This window comes from Dermacentor silvarum, chromosome 2 (genome assembly GCF_013339745.2).
Source record: "Dermacentor silvarum isolate Dsil-2018 chromosome 2, BIME_Dsil_1.4, whole genome shotgun sequence".
In the NCBI taxonomy this organism is placed as follows: Eukaryota; Metazoa; Arthropoda; class Arachnida; order Ixodida; family Ixodidae; genus Dermacentor; species Dermacentor silvarum.
The window spans coordinates 185,158,241-185,185,347 of NC_051155.1; the positions used below are offsets into that span (position 1 = coordinate 185,158,241).

The 27,107-nt window shown below is 45.0% G+C and overlaps 1 protein-coding gene across 1 annotated transcript; it reads right to left on the reverse strand.

Moving 5' to 3' along the window:
- On the reverse strand, positions 1–16,630 carry LOC119442287 (uncharacterized). Its single transcript, XM_037707106.2, has 4 exons — positions 16,412–16,630; positions 13,204–13,677; positions 12,184–12,432; positions 1–1,686 (listed from the first exon to the last, which is right to left on the reverse strand). The coding sequence occupies exons 1-4, from the start codon at positions 16,541–16,543 to the stop codon at positions 913–915; spliced, it is 1,629 nt and encodes a 542-aa protein (XP_037563034.1). The 5' UTR covers positions 16,544–16,630; the 3' UTR covers positions 1–912.
- Positions 16,631–27,107: the final 10,477 nt, after the last annotated feature.

A 27,107-nucleotide genomic window follows, 5' to 3' on the forward strand; every position in this document is an offset into this window, starting at 1 on the left:
TTTCATTCTCAAACATTTCTTTATTTAAGTGCGATGATTACATGAAAGTATGGGTATGTATATTCAAATAGGGTTATGGCTTGTTTCAACTGAATGCAAAGAGTTCGTCTGAAAACAAAAATTTGTCTTCGCACCTAGATTGGTTTTGACAGCCAAAATGATGACATGTAGCCCGAACAAGCAGGATTCCATGGAACAATTCCAGGTATTTTAATTGATACCGGTGACATCCTCGGTGTATGCATTGTTTTTCTTCAAAAAAGGTTGCACGGATGAGACAGCGCCTCAGGCATATGATAGCTTGGCGCAATAGTTCGCGTCACAAGCAGCGCATTTTGACATCATGTGTGCACGATAAAATGTGGTTCACCTAACACGCCAGAACCGCAGGCTAAGTCTTCTAGATGTTGCATTGTAATAGCATCCTTTTCCAGGAAGAGCTAACTAAAAGGGCAGTCCAAAAGCAGAACCCATGTAAGTACTTCTTTAACCCTGAGTTTTTCAGAAACGGTAGTGCCTTACGCTATACTGCGTACGTTATCCATCATGGACATTTGGCTTAACGATAATATGCTACTTTTGCCATATTAACCTCATGCCGAAACATTGCCGCATCACTCACCGCCACTGGTGACATCTACGTAAAGTGGCGTTTAACCGAAACCATAATAGTATTCTTATTTATGTGGACTGCTATTGACGGTAAGGGAACAAATGCGAGGTTGTTTTGTCTTCGAACCAGAAGATAAGCAGTGAGTGGTTATAATGCAAGAATATTGTAATATACCTTCTGTACCATATCGTTTTAAGAACAGTTCTGAAGACTGCCACCAGTATCGCTTCTGCCTCCGACAAATAACGCTGGCGTTCACATTGATACAGTAAAGTAAGAGTAAATACACCCGAGATATTCTATTCACTAGATGCGGTCCCGTTGCCAGTGTTGTTGAGCGCCGTGGTGACCAACTTGTTGATGGTCTTCATGGCCTTAGGATTCATTTGGATGATAATGACCACGTACGTGGTGAGCGCGGCGCATACACTCAGTATAAAGCCGCGATTGATAGTGAAGAAGTTCCAGCCGGTCATCGAGACTGGCGACGACGAGAGGCGACTGAGGAAGAAGTGCGCCTCCATCTTGGTGTTCATGTCGAGACGCCAGCTGCGCAGCGTGAGCTCGTGCAGGTGCGGCAGAGGCGCGAGCGCCTCTTCGGATACCCGCGACGCGGCAAGACATGTCCCCAGGAAGGAGAGGAGGGAGTAAATGCCACGAAGACTGAAGAGAAAGCCTTCGTCTTCCTTGGTGTTCTTCAGCAGGTTTGTGTCGCTGAAGAGTTGAGTCATGTCGATGCAAACGCTGAGGACGATCATGATGTACCAGGAGAAGATGACCGGCCCGAAGATCTCGTTCAGGTCGGTGACCAGAGTACAGATGCGCTCGTAGAAGATGCGGATCTGCGCGAGGGTGTCGGCCTCGACCGAGCGGCCTGACCGGTGCACGTCACGTATAACGGCGTTGTGTACGCGGAAGGCGCGCGCCAGTATCATGCAGAAGGAGATGAACAGGATGGGGACGAACACGAGAGTTCCGTAGACGAACAGGGTGTTCAGGTACCAGATGAGTGCCACCAGGAACAGCAGGGTGTTCTCCGAATACTTGCGGCTTGCCTCCGTGAAGAACACGCCCTGCGGAACAGATGTTGAATCGAATGCATGGTGACCTTTCTTTTTTTAGAAAAAAGAAATGTACGCACTAAGGACCTAAAAGAGCACTTTCCCGTGGTAAGAGCTTGCGGTGATTGAAACATTTTTTTTGCTGGTGCATCGGAAACTGTTTCTGTTCACAAAAATGTACCATAGTATACTCAGTTGTTTCAGAGGACTGAATGCTGAATAGATTACATCGGTATGCCGACCTGCTGAAGTGAAAAATGTTCAGGTAACACTAATATTTAACGGCGAGGCTTAGTTTTAACACTGTTGTGTTGATTCGTGGTGAAGAATGGCAAGAGGGGGAGGAGCAAGAAGATGGATGTGCAGCGCACTGGGCTGATCCGATAGCTGTGCGGTGGTTCGGCTGAGTTTTGGATAGATTTGACCTCCGTTGTCTTACTAATCTTATTTTTGTAGGACTTATGTAGTGATTGAAGCAGCGCTGATGTCTAAAAATTCGCCTGGGCAAGGGCATAGCCCTTAGCCAGCCTCCCTTTCTTCTGATGGAATATTTCTTCCGCAGCGGTGTTAGCAGCACCCCTGTCGCGCTGATGCCCTCAAGCGGTGGATTCATCCGGCTGAACAACCCACAGGCTGTCCAGGCTGAACTCCAAGCCATGACATGTCACTCCTAGATGATAAGCGATGTCCGACAATTTGGAAGAGGTGGAATATGCTGTAGGCCATCAGATCCGACCTGTGTTGCGGACCTCTTAAAGTGCCTCTTAAAGTGCAAGACTTTTGCATCTGTCCTGGTGAGTGCGTTTATTCCGCCGCATCTAGCATGCACTAAAGGTATTATCGGGGGTGTAGACTCTCGATTGAGCCCAACTGAGACTTTGGACAAACTGTCTGATGCTGGCGTCATAGCTGGATACTGATGTAACCAGCTCGTAAACGGGGAAAAAGTTGCCACTGAATCGGTTATTGCTACATTTCCTGGTATGTCCTGTCCATCTGAACTAAGAGTGTGGCCACTTATTTTTAGAGTGCTACCTCTCGCTTCCCGTCCACTTTAGTGTCAGAACTGTTGGCGTTTTGGCCATAGTGCAGGAGGCTGCAAATCAAATGCACGCTGTCGCGTCTGTTGTGAGGATCATCCCCCTAATCAGTGCACAGCTGAAGCCTAAACGTGCCGTCTGTGTGGAGGAAACCATACAGCCGACTATGCAAACTGCTCGGCAAAAGCTAATGAAATACAGGTACCAGATGTAATTGACAGGCGACGATGTTCGCGGCGAGAAGCTATTGCAGTTGTCAAGGAAAGAGCGTTTGGTATGCTGGCGTCACTGCGAGGCAATCTACATTAAATGAAGATAACTTGTCTAAACTCATTAAGTCAGCAGTAGAAAAAGCAATGACAAAAGCTATGCAACATTCGCAACTCAAATGAACTGCAGGGGGCGCTGCGAACACTGGCAGCGTCTGGATACACTGTGCAACATGGCGGATATACGGAGGTCCCCGCGTCGCCGCAACCGCTGTGGTTGATATACAGTGCGCTGTAGTTTGATGATCTTCGTGCAGCGTGATGCCGGTTTGTGCTGTTTTGTGGAAGGAAAGCGAGTAGCTTACGCCGACCAAATCATTTTAGCCGATCTGAGAGAGGCACAGTGGGTAATGAGGCTGAAGTGGTCGGACGGTGTGTGCAAACATCTGTCGTGACAGCGGACCCGCACGAGATTCTGATGAAAATCACCGATGTATTCTTGAACACATTGGTCGTGGAACCGAAGTACTCGTGCACTGTTGGATGGTCGGAAAAGTACAAGCACGTTTCTGCTGCTTTGATTCACTGTTAAGGCGTGGATAGATAGTCCGGTGTTTCGAGTGTGCGAGACAGCGGCCGGCGAAGTTGGATACGTCACGCTGGCCTCGCCAGGATTGCCTAAATCTTACAACCTGCTCAGTTTGGCACGTTTAACATGGCCCGCAGCAGCGCACCGACTTGCTCGATCAGGTGTTGCCGCTGTACATAGGGATAAATGCGCAGCCGGTGCGCACTTTCTCATTGTTGTTGCCTTAACACATTTTCGTTCGGCGAAGGCGCAAACTTTGCACGCTATTTTCAGTCCAGAGAGCAAGCGAACCTAAAATCAAGCTTTCCACTTTATCGCGAGCATGTACAACGAATCTGCGGCGAACCTTTCCCGCTACTTTTGCGTTCTTGTTATCTATTTTACATTCAACATTTGTGCAACGTGACTACTGCTTCGCTTAGCTGTAGTTATTGCAATAGTTGGCGCATTGTTTCTCTCGTAGAGAACAAAACGATAAATAAGAAACCGAAAGATCTGCTTGCTTACTACAATAAAAACACATTTGCACACCATGTACCATGGCTTGTGCTGCGTGGCCTGAGCATGACTGATTAATCCCCTCTGTCTACGAACACGTTGCTTATGGATGCTGTGTAAACTAATGAAATAAAACAAATGTTTCTGCGTAAATTAATGTTAACTAAGCTACTGCATTATGAATCTAAATAATTTTTCATGTTATTCTATAATTTACTTATCCAACACTTTAAGTGGCCAAAACTGTGTTCGCCTCTGAACTGCCAATTTCCTTCAGACACTGATAAGAGATACAATTGCTTTGATAATTACGCATTTTCAAATGAGCGCCTACTAATTTGCACTTGTTACACGTGTAGCGTGTCCAGGTCGTGCGGAAGGCGTACCGCTATGCCACCCCATAGTTATTATTTTGCACGCTAGCGCATACATGTTGTGCTTACATAGAACGGATTACCTACGTTACCCGGGAGTACCTGAAACTCCGATGTACCGATTTTCGATGATGTACCATACTCGGTAGTTCCACGTTGTGCGCCGCATGTATCCGATATAACAGCTTTAATCAAGGAAAGCTTGAGTACCGCGGCGACATTTGCATCATAAACTGCATTACCACGCCGGCTGTCACATGAAACTGCACGTTGCAGAACGCATACGCTGAACGTTATCACGATGGCAGTAACAACCTCAACGCAAACTTCCTGAAGTTCGCTGCAGCGCTTTACTGCAAACGTAGTACAAGCAACAGGATCGCGTTCTCTTCAAACAAACAACAAACTGACCCTCGCCTGAAAAAAAAAAAGAGAACTTTCTCGAGCAAGATGTTGAGAACACAATTGCCGTTCTTTGCCACAAACGCTCTTGCCCTCCCCTCTCACTCCTCCCATGATGAACTCAATGGAGTTTTTGCTGAATTCAATTCAAATTTCCCGCGATGATGATGATGATGATGATTTATTGGCATCCCCTTTGAAACGGGGCGGCGACAAATAGTCACCTAGCCTGCTTGATTTAATCAGGTATACTATACATGTTCTTTATCTTGCATTTTTGTATACCTATCATTATTTTTCTTTTTCAAAAATTTACCTTGTACCGCTGCCTATGATTTTAAGAGATCAGGTCGCATCCATCTTTTCCCTACTTTTTTTCCACCAGTACTCTAATCGTCTCTTGCTGATCTCTACGGCTGATCTGTTTATGTTTCCTTCCACTTTAAACCCAAGCGCTTCTGGGAGTTGCACGTTACCTACGGTTCTCGCTGGGTGGATCCCGTCACATTCCATTAGGATGTGCTGAGTGGTCTCTGGATCTTTACTGCAGCATACACATGTCTCATCTAATTCCGAATATTTGTTTCGATATGTTTTCGTCCTTAGGCAACCGGCTCGAGCCTCAAATAGCAAGGCACTGCCCTTTGTGTTATCGTACAGATTTTCCCTTCTAATTTCTTTCTTCTCATTCTTGTAAATCTCCATTGTCCTTTTCGTTTCCATTCTTTGCATCCAATTCACGGTCTCTATTTCTCTCACTTTCTTTCTGATGACCCCTGGTTGTCTATTTACAGTTTCGATTATCCTGTACTTGGTTGCCAACTTCCTTGACCTCTTCCTCCATTCTGTGTCCACGCTTTTCATGTAGAGATACTTGTGCACTTTAGCTGCCCATTTATTTTCATCCATGTTCCTGAGCCTTTCTTCAAAACTAATTTTGCTTTGTGCTTCTCTGACTTCAAAAGAGGCCCAACCCATGTCTCCATGCACTGCCTCATTTGTCGTATTACCGTGTGCTCCCAAAGCCAACCGGCCTACTGATCTTTGGTTAACTTCCAAACCCGCCAATATATCCGATTTTAAGCATATAATGGCATTTGCGAATGTTAGCGCTGGCACCATTACTCCTTTCCAGATTCCACGCACCACCTCATACTTATTGTGGCCCCACAGTGCTCTGTGTTTCATTAATGCTGCATTCCGCTTCCCCTTTATTTTCAGATTATCTTGGTGGTTGATTGAGTAATTCTTTCCTTCGTTTATGTGTACGCCGAGGTACTTATATTGCTTCACTATGGGTATTACTTGCTGTTGAATTGACACCACGAAGTTACTCGTGTGCTCATTAAAGATCATAATCCCTGATTTCTCTGTGCTAAACTTAAGGCCTAGATTTGTCGCTGCGTTCCCACAGATATTCGCAAGTATCTGTAAATCTTTTTTATTGTCCGCTAGTAGCACAATGTCGTCTGCGTACATCAGTCCAGGGATCTTCTGTTGCACCATTTGTCCATTACGCATGTAGGATAAATCAAAACCTAATTCGCTGTTTTCCAGTCGTCTTTCTATGCCCTTGACGTAAAGCGTGAACAACAATGGTGACAGAGGGCATCCTTGCTTCAATCCTTCGCCCTGCTTCGCCCTGCTCTCGCGCCACCTGCTGGGACCTTTTATTACTATTGACTTAAAGCCGGCTACAAAGCCGCGGCTTCAGTCGGCTTGTTTTTAACGTGTAGCGTCTCTTCGATACCATTTCTAACGCGTTGATTTTAATTTACTAACGTAAAAACCAGTCCAATGTGTATTCTTAATAAAATGAACGCTGCGGATCATGGTTATATACATATATTTTGCCTCAAATAGGCCTGAGGTTTCCTTTGCGCTGTATAATGTTGACGTGCGCGACCCCGTGCCACCAATGCTACTAGCTTGGTTTTGGCCGGGTGGTTGAATCGAGTGACAGACAGACGGTCAGACTAAGTTATTTCGCGTTTAGGTAGCCCAAGAAAGAATATCGTCCTTAAAACAAAAAGAGGAGTGCGAGTTCTCATTCTGGCATCCAAGATGGTAGTCGCCGCTGCGATGGTAGTCGCTGAACTAATTAGATAAATTAGATCATCACTATAGCTTTTTTAAAGTACTACAGTGGAACTGTCGTTCCTTGATTTCTGCTTCAGCAGGTTTACATTGCTTAACAACACATCTTAATCCTGACGTCATAATCTTACAAGAAACCTGGCTTACACCTGACAAAATCTTTCATGTTAAAGATTTTCGATCTTTCCGGTTAGATCGCCTTTAGCTAGGAGGTGGTTTAATCAATATGTCGTCGTCTAAATTCTGTCATAAGGCGAAAATAGCTTTCAAGTTAATGTCTCCGGAATGTGAAATTTTGGCAGTGAACCTCAGCATCCCAGGCTACAGTTCATTTTCGATTATAAATGCTTATTTCTCTACGGGCGTCCACAATACGTACCAATTGGATAGTGCACTTGCTAGTTGCAAAAATGAAGTCATCCTTACTGGTTACTTCAACTCGCATCACGTGTCATGGGGATACAGAACAGATGCATGTGGGACGCGTCTATGGGACTAGACCATAGATAAAAATCTCTGCTGCCTTAATATGAGACGACCTACATTTGTTCATGGGCGCTCTCGCTCAATGCTAGATTTGACTTTTTCTAGCGCAAGTATTGCCATGACATCTTGCACTACAATTGATTTCTGCACAAACAGGGATCGTCTACCTGTGTGCCTTTAAGATGCATGCCCATTAAAATTAGTTCAACGACAAGGCAGAATATTTGTAAATTGCACAAAGTTTAAAGACTGTTTGTGCTCCACCATTGCGTCAATAACTAATAGGAATGACGAAGACATTGGCTTGAATATTTGCTCAGCGTTACAGATGTCATGACAAAAGTACGAATTCGTAATTCAGACAGCTAAACCTACCTAATCTGGTCTCCGGTGGAGCAGTGAGTGCACACGAGTTTATCGAAGAAGGAAAACTGCTTGGAAAAAACTTCTACATAATCAGAGTCCACAAAATTGGAAAGATTATCAATTTATTTCTGCAACATTCAAACGTACTGTTAAACACGCAAAAGATGAGTACGATAAAAACATTTTGATTCTCTAAATCCAAAAACAAACGTGTTTTATTTAATCACCTTGGTTCTAGAAACAGACTCCCAATGAGCGTTAATGTCGACTCAATCGTCTTTACCTTACAGGAAATGCAAGAGTCCTTAGACCTATTGGCTAGATGATTGGAGAGCCGATTCACAACGCGCCTTCAAACTTCTCTTTATACTTCTGCATTCTCGGACTACAGATATATATCTTATTCGGAAGTAGCACAGGTCATGTTACGATTGCCAACTACCGCGCCTGGCCCGGACGGAATAACAAATGCAATGTTAAAGATTTGCTTCCAAGAAGCCCCGAGTGAGCTTCTGAAGTTGCCATACTGCTCTATTAGTAATGCATGGATTCCACATGAATGGAAGATCGCCAAAATAACTCCGTTACTTAAAAAGCAAGGTACAGGGTATACTATCGACAACACAAGATCAATTGCGTTGACATCAAACATAGTGGAACTTATTTAAAGAGTGCGTCATGGTCATATAATTGAGTTTATTGACGAAAATGAATTGTTGAGTCCCTGTCAAATTGGATCTAGATCTGGCGTTTCAATATGGCACGCACATGTAGACCTTGAAAGTCGGATTAACATCGCCCGGCAGAAAAAAAAAACAGTATGTGGCTTTAGTTACCTTAGATATATGTAAAGCCTATGACAGCAATGAACATACAATTTTAAAGTTACAGGACCATGGCTTTCCAGGTTATATTGTAGCTTGGATGAATGAATTTTTAAAAGACAGGGAATTCTATTGTTTTCAAGGCGGCTTTTCTTCTAGTAAACACAAGCAAACAATAGTTGTGCCTCAGGGATCGGTACTCTCACCAGTATTATTTAATATATTACTGAGCAGAATCCCTGTTCGACCAGGTGTCAGTACCTATGTTTATGCTGACGACATTGATTTTTTTTGCTATGGCTAATGACATTTGCTCCCTTTATCAAAATTTGCAGTCGTTTCTAACGGAACTGGAACGCTGGCTTACACTTAAACCTGAATGCTAATAAGTGTTCTGTTCTTGTTTTTCCCGTTCAAGACACAGTTCACCTATCGCCTAACTATAATCTAGAAGACATCCCACAAGTAGAGTCACTCAAGTACCTTGGAGTTATTTATAACGAATCTCTTAACTGGTGGCTGCATCTTGAATATATTGTGACAAAAGGAGCTCGTGCAATGGGCATTTTGCGCAAGTTAAGCAATCGAAGATCAGGCATGCGAAGAAAATCACTTTTGATGGTATACAAAATGTACGTCCGTACGGTATTAGACTCTGGCTGTGTTTTATTCTCAGGTGTTCTACCATACGAGCTTCGGCCACTAGTTTTATTAGAACGAGAAGCACTACGGCTGTTCTTTGGCCTTCCAAAATACGTTGCAAATGCCGTACTATACCTGGAAGCGAGAATCCCATCTATTTTATGCCGATTTCACCTTTTGACTGTTGAGAATTTCTTATATTATACTATATTAGACTATATTAATCACCACTAAGCGGTTCTCAAATAATTTTCATCTCCGATCCATAATTATGTTTTCCCGTGCATTGACCCAGGTTTCATACACTACAGATTATATATGTGCAAACATTACTTGAACCACTAAATGTGCAAATTCGCGATGTGCTTGCTAACAATACGCATTCAGTTTCCCCGGAAGTCAGGTTCGATGACATTTTTCCAAACCACGCTAAACTCCTCCCTTACGGCATCTTAAATGGCATGTTACACGACCATCTAAGCACACTAGCAACAAACATTATCATTGCGACAGATGCATCACAGTGCGAGGAAAAGACCGGCATTGGAATAATTTGTCCTGAACTCGACTGGCCTTTTCCTTTAAGGTTATATGATTCTGTGCCTATTTTTCTGGCTGAGTTTTTAGCAGCAATTCTAGCTTTACGCAAATAAGACCAAACGACTACAACAGCTGCAATTATTACTGACTCACTATCTGTGTGCTCTTCCCTTACCGCTACTAGTGATTCGCCCATGCTAAAATTGCTAAAATTTTTTCATTTGCTAGTTCCTGCCCATCTGCAATGAGTTCATTTCAATTGGCTACCTGGTCATAAATGTTTCGTTTTTCATGAAACTGCTGATTCACTAGCAAAGACATCACTTTCAGGCCCAGTTCTTCCTATTCTACCATGTGACAGCACGCATCATGGTGGCGAGGTTTCGAAAGCCGTCCAATTAGGAAAGCCTTAACAAACCCAGTTCTGACTGCTTCTCCAGGTTATAAGCACCTGGCATTTCCCTGGCGTAGCAAATCCTGTAGCACAACGATGCTTGATGTCTCTCTCACCAAATTACGTTGCCGCATTCCCTCCTTGATTTCTCACTTACACAGGTCGGGTTTGGTTCCCTACCCTCTCTGCTCGTTTTGTAATGAAGAAGAGACAATACATCACTTTCTTCTATCTTGTCGCCGCTTTACGGTGGCAAGAAGAACATTGTTGGAAATACCTTTTCAAAGACTTGGCCTAGACTTAGCAGAACCTGCTATTCTATCGTTTGGGGCCTCCACTTTGGGATTCAGCCGCAGGGAGGCTTGCTCCGCTGTCTAAAGTGTTCTTACAGAATCCGACTGAATGCCCTGCTAAATGCTATCTTTTTTGTGTACTTTTAAATTAATTATTATTCATTCAATCTGGCTTTACTGATTTTATTTTAACAGATAATTATACGTTATACAGCGCTAATTCTATAGATATTCGGAAACTTATGCTTCATATAAATTGGAATAATGCGTCAATTTCTTGCCCCCCCCCCATAGTGCGTAGGAGCCACAGACGAGATAGGCAACAACAACTAGCCTTGCAAGGCATTAGAAAATTGGGTCCACAGAAATCTGGAGTAATAATTGTTACAGATGCTCTTTCGGTCTGTATATTTTTGTCTTAGAAGCAGTGACGCATGCTGAGTTTTATTTCCCACATTTTTCCTGGACAGTTTGTCTAAAGTCCGCTTTGTCTGTGTCCCATACATAGTGGAATGAATAATAATCTTTTTAAATAAATCCGCTGACTCGCTCGCATCATCGTTGCTAATTGGTACGGTTCTAAATATTCTTCCCGATTTTTTTTATATCAAGAGGTAGATTTAAACACCTTATATTTCTAAATTGTAACGAAACATCTCTACTTGCCGCTGACGATTTTCGACATCTAAAGTTTCCGCGGAACGCGAGCAAGTACCTTTCACGCACGGCTGGGTGACGATAACAAGCTTCCGTTGTAGAGCGCCCCGCCTAAATTTTTACCTTCTAGTATCTGGTTTCTCTATAACTGATCCCCGCTATTTTTTCAACGAACCAGAAACTACTGAGCACTTCTTTATGTCTTGCCAGCGCTTCCCTTCCCTCCGCAGACGGTTTCTAATATTTCCAACTGGTAAGATGGGTTCAGCGCTAACAACACCAAACGTATTGTGGTTTGGTGCCTGTCAATTAGGCGCAAACCACGAGACTATTATTACTGCTGCTCTGCAAAACTTCATTGAAGCGTCCAGAAGATTACGCTGCTAGGATGCTGAGCTCTCCCAAAATTTTGTTCTTCTTTAGCTGGTGAATGCTTCGTTTTGACTGTTTGCGTTTTACCCCGCCCCTCACTTTTTTTTCTTTTATTGGACGTAGTTTTCAATCACTCCAGTGTGGCCAATCTCCCTCATGTGTATGAGCCACGTTCTGAGGAAACAACAACGACATACCGGTGATTGACCCGCCCGGACGCCTCCTGTCAGGAAATTTCGGGAAAGTTAGTCACAGTTCAGAAGCGCAGCGTTAGACGGGCGAGCAAGACGCGCACAGAGAGGCGGAGCAGGTGGAGACAAGAAAGTATCGAGCTTCCTCTGACACAATTTCTTCGCGAGACAACTGGGATGCCTTAGATGCGCCGATGTATCTTGGGCCGATGTACAAGTAATTTATAGTGATTCTTTTCGCTCGATTCCATTCCTTCCTTATCACTTACCACCCTCGACCAGCTGATCCTTGTGATAACGTATGCCATCACCACTCGTATACCTCTGATGAAGGGCGGAAAGGCATAGCATTTGAGTAGAATAGTTTCAATGTCTCGGCCTAGAAGGGGTAATCCAGGTTCTGAGCCCATGGATGGTCCAATACTCACATTTGGTCACAGATACACTTTCCAAGCTTAGTACTCGCGTTCCAGAAAAGCAGTCGTGATTTCGCCCACAAACTGCGCTTGCCGCAAAGTACGAGCCTATAGGTCACCTTGAAGACGTCCCTTGGCGGCTGGTTGTCGAGCACCCAGGTGACTGCGACGAACCTGAGCGCCATGTACAGCCAACCGACCACGGTGAGCAGGCTGATGGGCATCCAGTACTGGCGCAGGTCACGCGGGCAGTGCAGCTCGAACAACGTGTCCTCCACCTTTTCGATGAGCGCATTCAACCGCCCCGGGCTGAACGCCAGCAACACCGAGCAGATGATTGAGCACAGAGTAGCCAATACCAGCGAGACCTGTCAGGAGACAAAGTGCGGCCCTTATCTGTCCAGCATATCATTTCTCTCTCTTGGTGCAACGTAATCGGGTTTACAAGTTGTACGCTGCATTTGTGGTGTCTACAGAAAGTCGCTGGGCCGAGACAATCTCCTTTTGATTTGATTGAGCAGCTCCTGAATGACAGGCGCTGCTGACAGTTGAACAGGTGAACCTTTCTGTACGTGCGAGGAAGAAACCTGCTAACGCTTTTTATAGGTTGCACGAAGCGATAAGATGCGCTTCGCGGCGTACCTTGGTAAATGTAATCTATTGATTAAAGCACATCTGTTGATTAAAGCAAGCTGTGAAAGCAAATAGCTGAGCGAGAAGCATTAGTCGCAACTTGCAACGCATGCTCATAGCAGGTTGTCTCGAACCATGAGGCCAATAAGAGAGACAGCTCAAACGCATTTCTAAAGACACCGTTCTTGCGCTATAGAGAAGAGCGCTGGGAGCTGTAAGCTTGTTTGGATCATGCACAGTGAGCACATCGCTTACCTTCTTTTGTACCTGCAACACCATGTTATGGCCCTCCTTCACTTGCTTGAGCCTCTGAGAAACGCGTAACCCCATTTCTCCTCTTTATTTGGAAAGATGCACATTTAACTGAGGATGATTTGACTGGCCCCTCTCCTTATGTACAACTTTAGCACAGACGCATACACACAAAGAAGAGAATCTTGCATGAAAAACGAGCAGCAACAAAGAGCAATGAATTAGCTAAGAAAAAGTAAGCAATTAAGTGAGACCTGATCAAGCAGGTAGCCATGAAAGTTGTTGGATACGACCCCCATGATGGTCATGCAGACGTTGACGCTCTGGAAGGCGACAGACACGATGGCCCACACAGTGGTGCAGGCTGACAGGATCACGTGATCGTTGCTGTCTATGATGCGAAGGCCGACGCTACGCAGCGAGATGAGCGGCGGAAGGAGCACGTTCTTGTTGATGTTGGGCAGCCAGCGATTTCGGAACCTGGCAAGCCACGGGAGGCCGTGGCCGGTGCTGGCAGCAGCGAAGGCGGCCGCAGCGTCTCGTCCGCCAAAGCGGTGCTTGCGAAAGGCGGACTTGGACAGGCGTATTATCTTGGGCCGTCCGTTGAGCATGGACTCGGGTCCCACCAGAGAACTTGTCCGGGTTTTCGAAGCCCGGAACATCATTTTGGCCCCTTCAAGATGGCTCTCCCGCGGCCGTAGTGAGTACCTTCTTCCGCGAGGGCCAACCTTCGCAGGGGAAAGAAGATGCACAGTTATAAAAGTTGTTCAAACGAGCAGAGTATAGTGGAGCCGTAGTTTTTAGACTATTTTGTTCGTAAGAACGTATCAACTGATTTTAAACCATCTGCTTATATACTTTGCATGGCTATCATCTCGCTGGAAAGCAAGAGTGGCCTGCCGCCCTTGTTACTGACCGTTCTTGCGTACTGACAGCTCTGTGAATTCAGATATGGCTTTGGGTGTCAGGGGCAAACGAATTTCTAATGCGTAAGAAGTTCGGCGCGTATTCGCAAAGCACTTCGTACGATGTAGGAACCAGGAGGCTTAATTTTTTGTTTATTACAACCACATATGAAGCAAACAGACAATGAAGCCACGAAAAGCATAGGGTAAATTAGCGGTTTCTTTAATTGTAAATATAGAAATAATAAGGAAAAGAGACATGGAACTGGATGAAGAGACAACTTGCCGCAGGTGGTCTCCGAAACTACATCTTCTGCATGACGCTTTCGATGCTTTACGATTAAGCTACCGAGGCTGCTATCCTACCGTCCACTTGCATAGATATTTCTGTAGGTGTACTGGATCAAGCTCTCGGAGTTTACGTTATGGCGAGTTGCGAAAACAGGCATCGGCCAATCCTCTAATTGAACCCATTATTAGCGAGGGCGACCATCCAATGACAAATTGTTCTAATTAAAAATGTGCATTGCATACTGTATCTCTGACTAGGGCTTTCACTATCTTATTTGCCATCAGAACTGACCACCTCATGGTCTTGAGAATCATTGCTGAGTTCGAATACAATTATGAATTCGGACGAAGGAACCAGATTTACAAAATATTTCGTTTGTGATAATTATTCGTCATTGACAAGAAAGTTTTGCTAATTCTACGTTTCTTTTCACGGTTAGTTAGTGATTGTTTTTTAAGAGTACTTCAACGCACTAAATGCACTGTGAATACGGATTTCGACGTTATTATTATTATTTATTTTACGTAAGGGTGTGACCTTGTCGCGATATCATCTGTAATCTGGTGGCTAACAAGACAAGGCTGCACAGGAACGCCAGCTAATCATGCCCAAGTTTTGCACTTAACAGCTTTACACATTTGGTGCCTATGCGCCTTGATTTGTTAGATATTCTTGACGAAGAATGTCCGTTCCAGCTAAGGTCTTCGTCAGGTGCAAAAAGGTCTCGGACGAAGAGGTCTGTGAATTCATGGCGTGCCATGTTTTACCTGCTTTGTCGCCTGATGCGAATTGGAGGATTGGTCGGGATGTTTAACGTCCGAGAGAAGCAACCAGGCTCAATCAGCAACGAGCTATTTGCCGGCTTCAGATTCATTTTCGATTCAAACGGCGGAGCTAAGTATACTAGCGTTCTTGCACTCCGCCCCCGTCGAAGTGCGGCAGCCCCTACCGGAAATCGAACCGTGACCCTGTTATCAGCCTCACGACTGAGATTATGCAAGGATTCCATTCCAATTCCCTTCCTTTTCGCGATGTGTTAGAGGTCCGAGTGGCGTTTCGTCTACATTATCAGTGGGCGAGTGTTGGTTGATATAAGAAAGCAACATAACCTCACAAACTCAATTGTTGCATTACACCGATCCATAACCCCATAGAGATAATAAGAACACGGAGAGAAAGTTAGAAAGTTTAACCTGAAAAGTGTCCTGTTGGCTACTCTGCAGAGGCGAAGGGGGATGAGGGAACAGATATCAGAGAGAGAGAGAGAGAGAAAGAAATATAAGGTTACCTGACTATATGCGCGCACAAGGAAGATGTCATGTGGTCAAATGCGATCAAACAGTCCCTTTGATCTTAATAAAACACGAAAGAGCCTTCAGAGCCTTGTGTGCCGATAAACGGAGAAGTTTGAATTTCAGAATCTTCTTCGCAGAGAAAGGCCGGTCGTCCAGTTGCGCTTACGAAGATCTACGCCGCTTTCATCGCAATGACCGAAAGTGCCGCGTGCGCTGTCCGCCGTTGCACCGAAACCATTGATCACCTATTGTGCTTCTGTCCTTAGTTGCACGCATGGAGAGAGCCACTCCCATTGCATTAGCCATAATGCCATTGGTCCTGGACCACTACTGAGGGTGGATGCGTCTTTGAACGTTCGTTGAACGTTCTTTATATTCCTCGTTAAGGAAAATCTCGCGAAAGAGATTTAACCTTAATGATGAATATATGCACGTTGCGACTCATTGATGTCCATTAAGGCCCCGACGGAGTGGAAGGCGGGTAATGAAAGTTCACTTAAAACTCGCGTAATTAAGTGACCCCCTCCCCTCCACCACAAGAGGCTTCCAAACAGAATACCTTATAGAAACATGCGTGTGCAACATCTGGAGCTGAATTCGCAAAGCTTTTCGTTGGTAAGTGCTCTTTGTTATTGACTGGTCGCCTTTACTAATAAGCATCACGATTGGCTGGGATTTTCTCTGACGAAAAATTCCACTGTAAAAGCTATTACGAGAATACGGGAATACGGGTTACGAGAATACAAGTACCGTAGGTACTTGTTTGAAGACAGACTCAAATCTCGAGTACGTTGGCTTATACACAACTGTTATTTTTGTAAAACGTATTATTAACCGACTGAACCGTTATTTCAGTGATCAATCAAGAAGCCACTAACCGCGAAAGCTGCTGCTTCGAAATGAGCACTTTCTCGCGGTCAAATGCGCTCGCGCGCTGTAATTTCGATGAAAAAAAAAGCGGGTAACCTACCTCGAGCCACGGGATACTAAGACCAGCTGCGCAGCTGTGAGGCAAGAATGTCGACGGTTTCTTGGGTTTCACCGGATCGTGGTTCGTTGGATCGAGCAGTGGCGGTGTCGGGGTTGCGACGCGACGCCGCATCTACCTCGGGCCGAAGACGCCGCTGAAAGATTCTGGCGTGCCCGTCTCGCGTCGCTTCCTATTGGCTTGCCGAAGCGACGTGGTCACTCGGCGATATGAACGCATCAATCTATGCTTCCCTGGCCTGCGCATGTTGCTGGGCCGCACAACTCAGGCTGCAAGGCGATCGGCAAAGAAACAAATAACATAGAATACAGCGCAGGAGGAACCCGAGGGATGGTTTGCAAGACGAGAGGGGTCACGCGGTGTTTACCGAGCATGGTATATACATAGCGCCGAAAGGATCGCCAATCTCCGCTGAAGCGTGCTTTTGCATAGGAAGCGCGAGGGCTGTCGCGGCAGCAGTTTTGACCGGGGTACACAGTTGTAGTAGTAGTAAACACTTTATTTAGGTCCTGAGAAGCTAGGCAGGGGGGCCTGCTAGCCGTTGGCTAGTCCCATGTCGGAACAGAGAGGCTGTGCCTCTCCGCTCGTTCACGGGCCCTCTGGACAGCCAGGAGTTGGACGTCTTGTCTGGGATCTGTGATGGCCTTCGTCCAGTCTTCTTCTTGGTTAAAATCCTGTACACAGGGCACTGCCAGAGCATGTGATTTAATGAGCAAAATTCAGTGCCACAATCTGGGCAGAATGGATCGATGTCGGGGTGAAGTTTGCTCAGAAAGCCCCTAGAGGGGTAGGACCCCTTCTGGAGCATGCGGAGCGTGCTAGATTGTGATCTGTTGAGCTTATGATGGGGGGAGGGAAAACTCTGCCTATCCCCTCTGTAATGTAATGTGATTTCGTCAAAAGTAACTAGAGGATCACTGTGGAAGAGCTCTCCCGAACTCACCCGAGACACCGTCCCGTCACGGCATATGAAACCTCGCGCACTGTCGTGGGCTATCTCATTGGGGTTCAGGTGACCCTGTGATACGTCTGATCCCATGTGTGCTGGGAACCAGACTATGTGATGAATAGTGTCTGAGGGGGTTCTGCCTTTGCGAATCCTGGCTGCCTGTTTGGCTATCAATCCCGATGCGAACGCTCTAATTGCCACTCGGGAGTCCGTGTAAACTGTAGTGCGTGTTGTATCAAGTAATGCGAGAGCTATAGCAGCCTGCTCCGCCACGTCGACCAATGAGGTCTTTAGCGAAGCTGCCGAGAGGAGATCTCCCCTGTCATTGACGATAGCTACGGAAAACTTGTCGGAGCTCGTGTGTCGCGCCGTGTCAACAAAGGACTCCGTTCCGGATAAGTTCTTTAGGAAAGCCCTAGCCCTTGCCAATCTTCAACCTTTATTGTATTGTGGGTGGACGTTTCTTGGAAAACGGTCTACAATAAAGGAATTCATTGTTTGATTATCAAGTTGCGTGGTTTCTCCCTGATTAAAACTAGGACGGAGGCCTGCCGCATCCAACAGTCTTCTGCCTGCTTTGGAGTTCGATAATCTAATAATTTGTGCTGATCTTTGCGCTTCAATTAACTCCGAAGTGGTGTTGTGTACTCCCAACTTCATGAGTTTCTCTGTGCTAGCCGTGATTGGAACACCAAGCACCTTTTTGACACTTTTGCGCATGAGCGTATCTAATTTATCTTTCTCTGTTTTTGTCCAATTGAGGGCCGCGACTATGTAAATGACATGGCTCATGAGGAAAGCATGGTGAGCCCTAAGGAGTATATCCTCGCCTATGCCGCCTTTCTTGTTGGACACTCTCATAATTAATCTGAGAATGTTCTCTGTTTTCGTGGTGAGATGAGCTATAGACTTTGCGTTGCAGCCCTTCGAGTCTAATAAAAGCCCTAAAATTTTGATAGAGTCTACTCTAGGGATGGTATACCCATCCCTGGTACGAACGCTAATGGGCACCTGATCGAGTGGGGTGAGTCCATTAGCACCTCGTCTAGCCTGTCTGTACAGCAGGAGTTCCGACTTTCCAGGCGAGAGTGCAAGTCCCGTACCGTCCAGGAAAGTCTCTGTAACGTCTAGAGCCTCCTGTAGAGCTTGTTCGACCGTCGCCTCCGATCCTCCGGGACACCAGATTGTAATGTCGTCAGCATATAATGCATGACCAACATTAGGAATTGTTGCAAGGCTTTCCGACAATTTGCGCATTTCTATGTTGAACAGAAGTGGTGAGATAACTGCCCCTTGGGGAGTACCCCTTTTTCCAAGTGTGAAAGACTCTGACACTGATTGCCTCAACTTTATGACCGCCGTCCTGCTCTCAAGAAAGGATTCAACGAAGGAGAATAATTTAACTCCTAAGTTCAAGGCCGATATCTCCTTAAGGATGTAGTCATGTGTAATTGTGTCGAAGGCCTTCGATAGATCTAGTGCGAGTACCCCTTTTACATCTTTGTTTTGAGAGTCTATGATCTGTGTTTTGAGCAGGAGCATGACATCCTGCGTGGAAAGCGAGGGCCTGAAACCCACCATATTGTACGGGAATAGCTCATTCCGCTCGATATGTCTCGATATCCTGTTATGCACTGCATGTTCCGCTACTTTGCTAATGCAAGAAGTAAGGGAGATAGGACGGAGGTTCTCCAAGCTGGGTGATTTACTTGGCTTGGGGATTAGGACCACTGTGGCCTTTTTTCAACTGTCAGGTACGACAACCTCTTCCCATACCCTGTTTATCTCGTTCACTAAGGAATCAATGGCTTTGTCGTCCAAATTTCTTAAGAGCCGGTTTGTGACTCCATCGGGGCTGGGGCAGACTTTCCGTTTAGATTGTGCAGCACTTCCCTGGTCTCAGCTTCCGAGAAGGGAGAGTCCAGCTCTGGGGCAGGCGCGCCCTCATATCGAGGGTGGGAAGAGCTTGAGCTTTGGTCAAGTGGAAGGTATTTGTTGGCTAGTTTCCTAAATATGGAGGCTTCTGAGATGCCGTCCATTAGCTACTTAATAATAAGTCGGTCTATGGCTAGTCGCTGATTACCTTTCGATTGTCCATCGTCTAGGAGATGTTTGAAGAGGCTCCATTTACCTCCTTTTCTCATTTTCCCGTCCGCTGCCGAGTAGGCGTCCCTCCATTGCTGCTTATTTAATTCGGAGCAATGCTCCTCAATGTGCCTACTGAGCTCGGCGATCTTTTTCCGCAGTCTCCGATTGAGTATTTGTGTTTTCCATCTCTCGAGGAGAGAGCGTTTGGCTTCCAGGAGGTGCGCTAGCCTTGCATCCATCCCTGGGGCATTAAATTCTGTGACTATTTCCTCGGTGGCCTTCTCGACATCCCTCTGGATCTGTACAAAAAGTTCACTGAAGGTGTCGTATACTGCCTCATCTTCACCTCTTATTTTCCTAAAGAGGTCCCAGTCTGTGTATTTGTAGGTTTTGGGGGGAGGTGCTATTATTTCCATCCTGAGTTCTATTATGTAGTGGTCGCTCCCCAAGTTCTGTTGTAAGTTGGACCATTTCGCCTCCCCATTTCTAGTGAAGCTGAGATCAGGCGTCGTGAGATCAGGGGTGCACAGTAGTGCGTTTATATGTAGGTGAAAATGAAATTCATAATGGGTCGAAGTTGGTCTATCATCGAAGTTCAGGTGAGGTTAATCACAATGCAGCTTAGTTTTTTTTTCGGAACGCGAGAACTTTACCAATCCGCTATTCGTGCAGGGCGTATATCGCACATTTGTAACAGACTCCGAGCCAAAGGGGGTAATATATTGTGATTGGAAAGATAAGGCGGGGACTAAAACAAAGATACATGTCGTCCCTGCTCAGTCAGGATGAAAAGTGTGTTATGTTACGCCCCCTCGCTCTTATTCATATTATATACATGTATACTTACCAGCGTCACTTTTGGTGTCTGCTGCACACTGCATGCGTGTGGCTCAAAAAAAAAAAAATCTCTTAGGTCTTAGTCTTCGTCGCCCTTTTAAGAAGTAGCGTCAACACCCGTTCTTGACAAGAGGATAAAAATAAAGCGTTAACTTTAGGTAGGTTATACACTAAGTGTCTTCTACACTACCACGCCAACAATTTGGGAGTACTCTTCCGGTGCGCCTATGCATTTTATACATTGCAAAAAAGTGCGCTTCACAATACATCAGTGATATTTGCCGATGTTAAGGAAACTGCCGTGTCACACATTGCCACTGCGCATATTGGGAAGTGCCAGCGCGATTACAAAGTAATGTCAGTGCTCGGTTTCGTAGCATTACTGGACGCTTTGATGCCCTTTTATTATGCATGTGCCAATTTTAGCCCATTCCTCAGAACTGGCATTTGCCACTGCAAATGTGCCCGAAAAGGACAAGCAGAACAAGAGGTAAAAAGTCAAGAAGTCGCGTCAATGGTATGGAATGCTTTAGTAATGGTTTTGATATTCCCTAATAACGTAGCACAATACGCAGTTCAGTACGCGGTACGAATTTGTTTGGTACATCGCCTGCAGTCAAGACGCGACGGCCGTGCAATCGTGTGAAATCACTCTAGTCGAAGTCGCACATAACTTGCTCTACTGCGTAAAAGCGTTAATTTTGTGTGTCGTTATTAAGGGATATCAAAACCTTTACCTAAACACTGACTGTCATTGATCTTCTGCGGCAGACATGAAGAAGCAGTTCTAAAATCTACGCGTTTCCTTTTTGATTAAAAGGAAAATGCTTTTAGGCTGAGCAGGCGTCAATGAGGAATTACCGATTCAGAATAAGAGGCGGATGCAGAGATCTTCTATAGTGGCGTAAACTACTCATGACCCTGCGGGATGCACTAGGCCATTGTGACCCCATAAGAGCCAGCGTCGCTAGTTGTGTCATCGTTACCGTGGAAACGCATGCAACATTTGTACCAACGCGTCAGCACGCGAGATCCACGCGCATCTGGGTCAGCGCAGGGGGCAAAGTTTTGTTTTGGACGCTGCTGACGTGCTGTATACAGCCATATATCTGTTAGGACAGGACTACGTTCCGCCGTTGCTAATCTTCGCAATCCAAGCTGTGGTATTCGAATATACTCGTGTAAGGATGTACCTATCAGGGTATCAGGGTAGAGGGTGCTTGATGTGCGTCAAAACAATTATTATTCTTTATTATTGACCATTATTTGATCAATAATGACGTTTAATGGCTTTGCAGTTGAATGAATCCCGTTTTCTTGTCAGCGAACCCAGTCGCTTAGTATAAAAGCGGGGACATTGCTCAATACTTATTAGGTCTAAATAAAAGAAAATTTCCTTCTTTTTTGTTGATGCGGAGGGGGGCGGGAAAGAGAGAGAGGAATTTAAAGGTCCAAGGTTCTTTTTGAACGCTGATTTGTTTGCAAGGCACCTTACTTTGGAGCTCCCAGAGGAAAAAAATAGCAACCACATATTCAGCTAACTAGGATTCAAGCCTGCGCCTACGGATTTCACTATTGTAAGTGATCTAAACACGTCATGCTGTTCTTTTTCAAGATGATAAACACGCTCCACCCCAGTAAACTGCACGGCAAGCACCATGACAAGATATCATATTTATGCAGCGCTACATACAAGTCACACAGACAAGTGTAGAGATGCAAATGACAAAAAAAGAAAAAAATAAACGAAATATCGCGAAACTTTTTTTGTCCATTTTTCTTCTTCAGTCACCAAATATTTGACCAAAATTCCCAACCCTACCCCTGTAAAATAAAAAAAAAGACACAACGTGAAATTTAAATAAACATTTGTGTAGAAAGGGGACCAGAAAGTGAAACCGAAACCGTGCAGGTGAATTGGCCCTCGTTTTAAACGCCCTGAACATATGTGGTAACACGCAAGAGTAGAGGCTCGCAGAGTCCCCAGTATTCGTGTTTCGACCATTTACCAGAGTGTTCACAAAAATTTATGTCTTCATCTCACGATGACGGCAGTATAGTTTCGCTGGATCTTGTATTTATAGTCAAGCAAATAAAAGATATAGACAGTCTGTTAATATATTTTTTAATGTAATAGCCTGCAGAAACTCTTCACGCCAAGTAATTGTAAAGGAAAATCTAAAAATTGATTTATTTTCAATTTTTCATAAAATAGGTAAAAAAAATTACGGCTAACTTTCGGCCATTAAAAATACCGGAAATCTTAAATGTCTATAGGCAAAAGGCGACGACACAGGCGCGGAACCGCATCAGCGCCTGTGTAATCGTTTCTTCTAATCTTCTCTGTGTCCCATGTGTTTCGTGCTGGGCTTCATCACCCTAATTGAATTCCAACTCGCCGATCATTACGCTTCTCTAAGTGGCGTGCGAATTTCGCCGTTATAATTTTGCGGCTGAATATCCAATGCTCTTCTTTCAGCAGAGCTAGCTCAACATAGCACAGTAAAGTGGAAGTCCAGGGGACTGTTGCAGATCCAGAAGATAAATAGGAGAAGCAAGATCCTGTTCTTCATCTTGTACAATGATAATACACCATCCACTCTCCGATGGACCGAGAACCAACGGATTCACATGCAAGCGATGCGGCGAGAGAAATGTGCGGCCCAATTACATTGTACGGATTAAAAAAAAAAAAAAAGCGGCTGACAATATTTTCGATGCTCGGTGGGACAGTTAACGTGGTAACCGAAGCGTTAGCGCGCATAGAGCATTCGCGGGGCTGTGTTGCTAACCCATTGGGAACGGCTTGCGAAACCAACTGACGATTTCACTGCGACGGCATGCAGTTAAAAGCTCGAAACTGGGTTTGCCGTGTCCGTTAGTTTGCCCTCGCCTTCACACTGTCACTGCTGTCAGGTCTTGTCCTCGTAATCACCTTATTATGGCCATTATGCGAAGAACCAATTCGGGGAATCTCGTGCTACACTTGAGCGAGAGATACGCATAAGCATATGTAGTGTCTTGGTGTCGCTATATGTGACTCGTTTGTTTTAACGAAGCTCTTTATTTGCCCTCATATGAAGTTAAAGTAGTATGAATTGATGCTCAAAGGTCAGGGAGAAAGTTACGTCGCGGCGGAATCAGTGAATAAATAAAACTTCAATATGTCGCTGAGAGAGAGAGATAGAGGGACAGAGAGATTTACAGAAAGGCACAGAGGGACGGGGAGGAAAAGGACAGATGAGTTATGACGATGAGAAGGAGGTACATATATTCAAGTCTACTACGTTGCGCCATGTTTTGAGGCAACAACAACAACAACGTTGCGGCAAATGTGTCATTGAACTTGACACATTTCAATGTCACGCTCAGTGAGAGTGTGTTAATGTCTGGGGTACTGCTGACCCCGTATGCTGCCCTAGCATAAATGTTGGGCATGACGGCTGTACAGTATAGGGCCGGAAAACAACTACTGGCCTCACCAGCGTTGGTAGAGTTAGGGTTCGAAAATAGTTCTGATTTACTTCCGCAAGCTGCGCCAGTTATTTTAAAACGTCTTACAAAGTATCTAAAGGGGATCTTTGTGGCCAGAAAATGTCAAGTAAAAGTGAGGCGGTGAGGATAGTTCGAAATAAACACAGGCAACAAGGCTGTTCATTTTGATTTGCTTTATTAAAAATAAAACAGATCAGAGGTGCAAGCTTCGGCTGAAGCACCTGAAGCCATTGAAGTAATGTTCAACATTGTCACATTAGGCGAACGCGCAGTTAAAATGTTTCAGTACAGTACTCTGAGAGACAGTAAAACGTAAGACAATCGGCAAGTTCCTTCTCAAAGCGCGTCATATAAAATGCCGCGACGAAGCTCTAAAAAATTACCTGCCAGGCTGTTCGCGAATATACTTATCCGGTTGTTTCTGGTCCACAAGCAGCAAATGCTTGATATCCTGGATTGAAGCAAAACGTGCTGTAATGGAGCACTTGTCACACGACTTTAGTGCGGCATTACCTTTATTTCAAAGACAAGCTTCAAACAGCGTGTTAAAGAAGTGGTAGTTCGACAGGTGAACCGGTGCTGTTCACATTGCATAAGCCATTTACAGGGATGAGGATGTTGCCAAAAAAAAAAAAAAGCTCTTTCACGTCATAAGGACAACAATGCTACAAAATTCCAGAACGGAGCAAAGCTCTAAATAGGCACACGTACAGCTTCCCACTAAAATCATGTAGTCACTACACTCGAAATAAACTTACGCACAATTTACCAGACCTCTTTGAAAGGTGTGTTCAGCACAAATGTATAGCGTCTCTCCACATTTGACTAAAACATAAGCTGCAACACCACCGGCACTTTTGACCAGATAACAGGTGAAGTGATTAGAAACACACAATGACAAGACGCCTGAAGCATAGGTAAAGAGTGCAAAAACATAAATATCACACCGATTACTCAGAACAACACCAAGTCTAGCGGCGATTGCATCAGAATGTTCGTCACAATTGAAGGAAACCAGAGATTGGCGAACGAAGGCGCACGTCAACGCTGGGTGTATTCATTGGACGATTACGCAAGTCTGGACATGGGCACGATGGAGAATACGCAGATTCGAGAAAACAACAACGAGGTCACAAGAATCAGGGCACACGTTTGCGCTTTGAACTTTGAAACGCTCTAGACGGCCAGCCTCGACACGGGCCGACAGTGAAACGGCTATGTGGATTGACCTGGCTGCGTTGCTGACGCATTGCAAAAGCTCACGATATCCATGGAGGTCACTAGAAGACTCTAAGCAAACAAAGTTCGTGAGTAGCCCGCTCCAGCCTCGTGCAAGTGTGATGACAGGCAGGTTGTGTAACAAAATAATTGGCACCACAAGCCCCCCGCAACATCAAGCTATGCTCCCGATATATGAATAATCGCTACAACCTCACGAGTAGCTGAAACGCACTACTGTCTAGAAATAAATAAACAAACAATACATAGTAAAAATGCAGGGGTGTATCCTTGTTAAGGCGTGTAGGCACTGACTCATACCAGCGAGGGTCTTCCAGCCGTTGTTGGATTTGGTTCCAACGCCGCACAGTTGATTTCTTTGATCGGTGGCTATACACAGCAGTAATCGCATTACCGCGCCAACAGCTTCTACAGGTTGTGCCATGGAGCAACTGCGATAAACGGTGTGTATAAAGCAGGCCTGTGCACAGAGCGATTATATTTTAGAATTTCTAATTCTGACGCATACACAACTTGAAAGAGGCGAGTGCTAAGAGCTCAAGAGCTTTCAACGTTTTCTCAAAGTCGAAAGATTGTTATAAGCTATTTTGGGAAGGTGCATGTTTTAGGTCCAAAAACGTGCTTTCAGTGAATCGTAACTTAAAAAAAAAAAAAAAACACTTCGAAAGCCAAGACTCCTCGTAACCACCTTGCCCTCCAGAATCAGAAAATGGAGCGTGTCATTTCATACCAAATCAGCGACAGGTAATTTTTGAGTTCACGTAAGCAGACTTTAACCGAAGGAACTACTGTAAGCTAACGTAAAATGGGTATTAAAAACGGTAACTTGCGAAATTGTCATGCTAGCTGGTTAGGTCATGATAGCGCCTGCAATGCTGACCAAAGACGTCAGCTTGTCCGTTTTTTTACAGCTTAAAGCTCATATTTTCCTGAAATGTGCAGACGTAAATCTTATAAAAAATTAACGACAGTAATAACCACAACCACGGACCTCGATACAAGATGACTGGAAGTAGAGAGTTTGTGCATGTGAATCCAGTATTTCCATGGCTAGACAATTCATACATTAGTGGTGTCGCGTACACGTGAGCACTAACGACGTGATCAAATTAAAGGAAATAAAGACATGAGCATGACCCTGAGGACTGCAGTACAAAAGCAGAATTTTTTGGATTTGGTTGCATCGCTTTACATCGTTGATCACACCGGCTGGTCAACGGGTGATGACATCGGGACGGCGTCCATGCTTTTGACGAATGGCTAAAGGAACCAGCTTGGAATAACAAAACCGCGACGCTCTTGTGGTGCTCGCTATTCGATACGGCAGGAACTATGGCGCGAACGATATATGAGCGCGACCTCTGTTGCGAACCAAATTGTTCTGAATAAGTTTTATCAGTATAGTATATAGCTAAACAAAGAACGTCTGTGGAGTCAACGTTTTGAAAAGCGGAGTTCTCTTCGTCATCGTATCCTTTAATAAATGGCACTCACTACGGTGTGTGGGCCCGTCATGATAGTATACACACTATTCTAACGGGCCCCCTTACTGCTAAATTGAGGAGCCCCCTTTTTATTCCATAGCATGCCATGTGCACAGAGTTTTCTAGTCAGTGGATGGGGGGCCCCTCTCACTGGGACACACTGTGACAACGAAACAACGCGTCATTATTCATTGGTCTGCGGTCGCTAAGGCAGTAGGCCCCCACCCCCCTTCCTCTTGGGCTACGCAGAGGGCCGCTTCGCTCCCCCTGGCAGGAGCCTCCATGTGAGCACTGCACAATCACGAGCGTGACGCTTCTCCGCGTGGCCATAAGACCAAATGAAGGACATCGCTATTACACAAGTTCTGCATCGGCTGCTGTTAGTCGTCAATATAGTGTTATGGTTATAGTGAAGGGCCCTATAACTATAGTGAGTTCCTTAACGAATTGTGAAATATGACAAGTTTGGCCACATATAGTGCCAAAAATATCCCCAAATCATAGGTAGAAAAAACAAGAAACACTAAAAAAATAACGAAAATGCGAAGCACTGTCAGAAGTCCTCAACATAATGGCACAGCGCTAA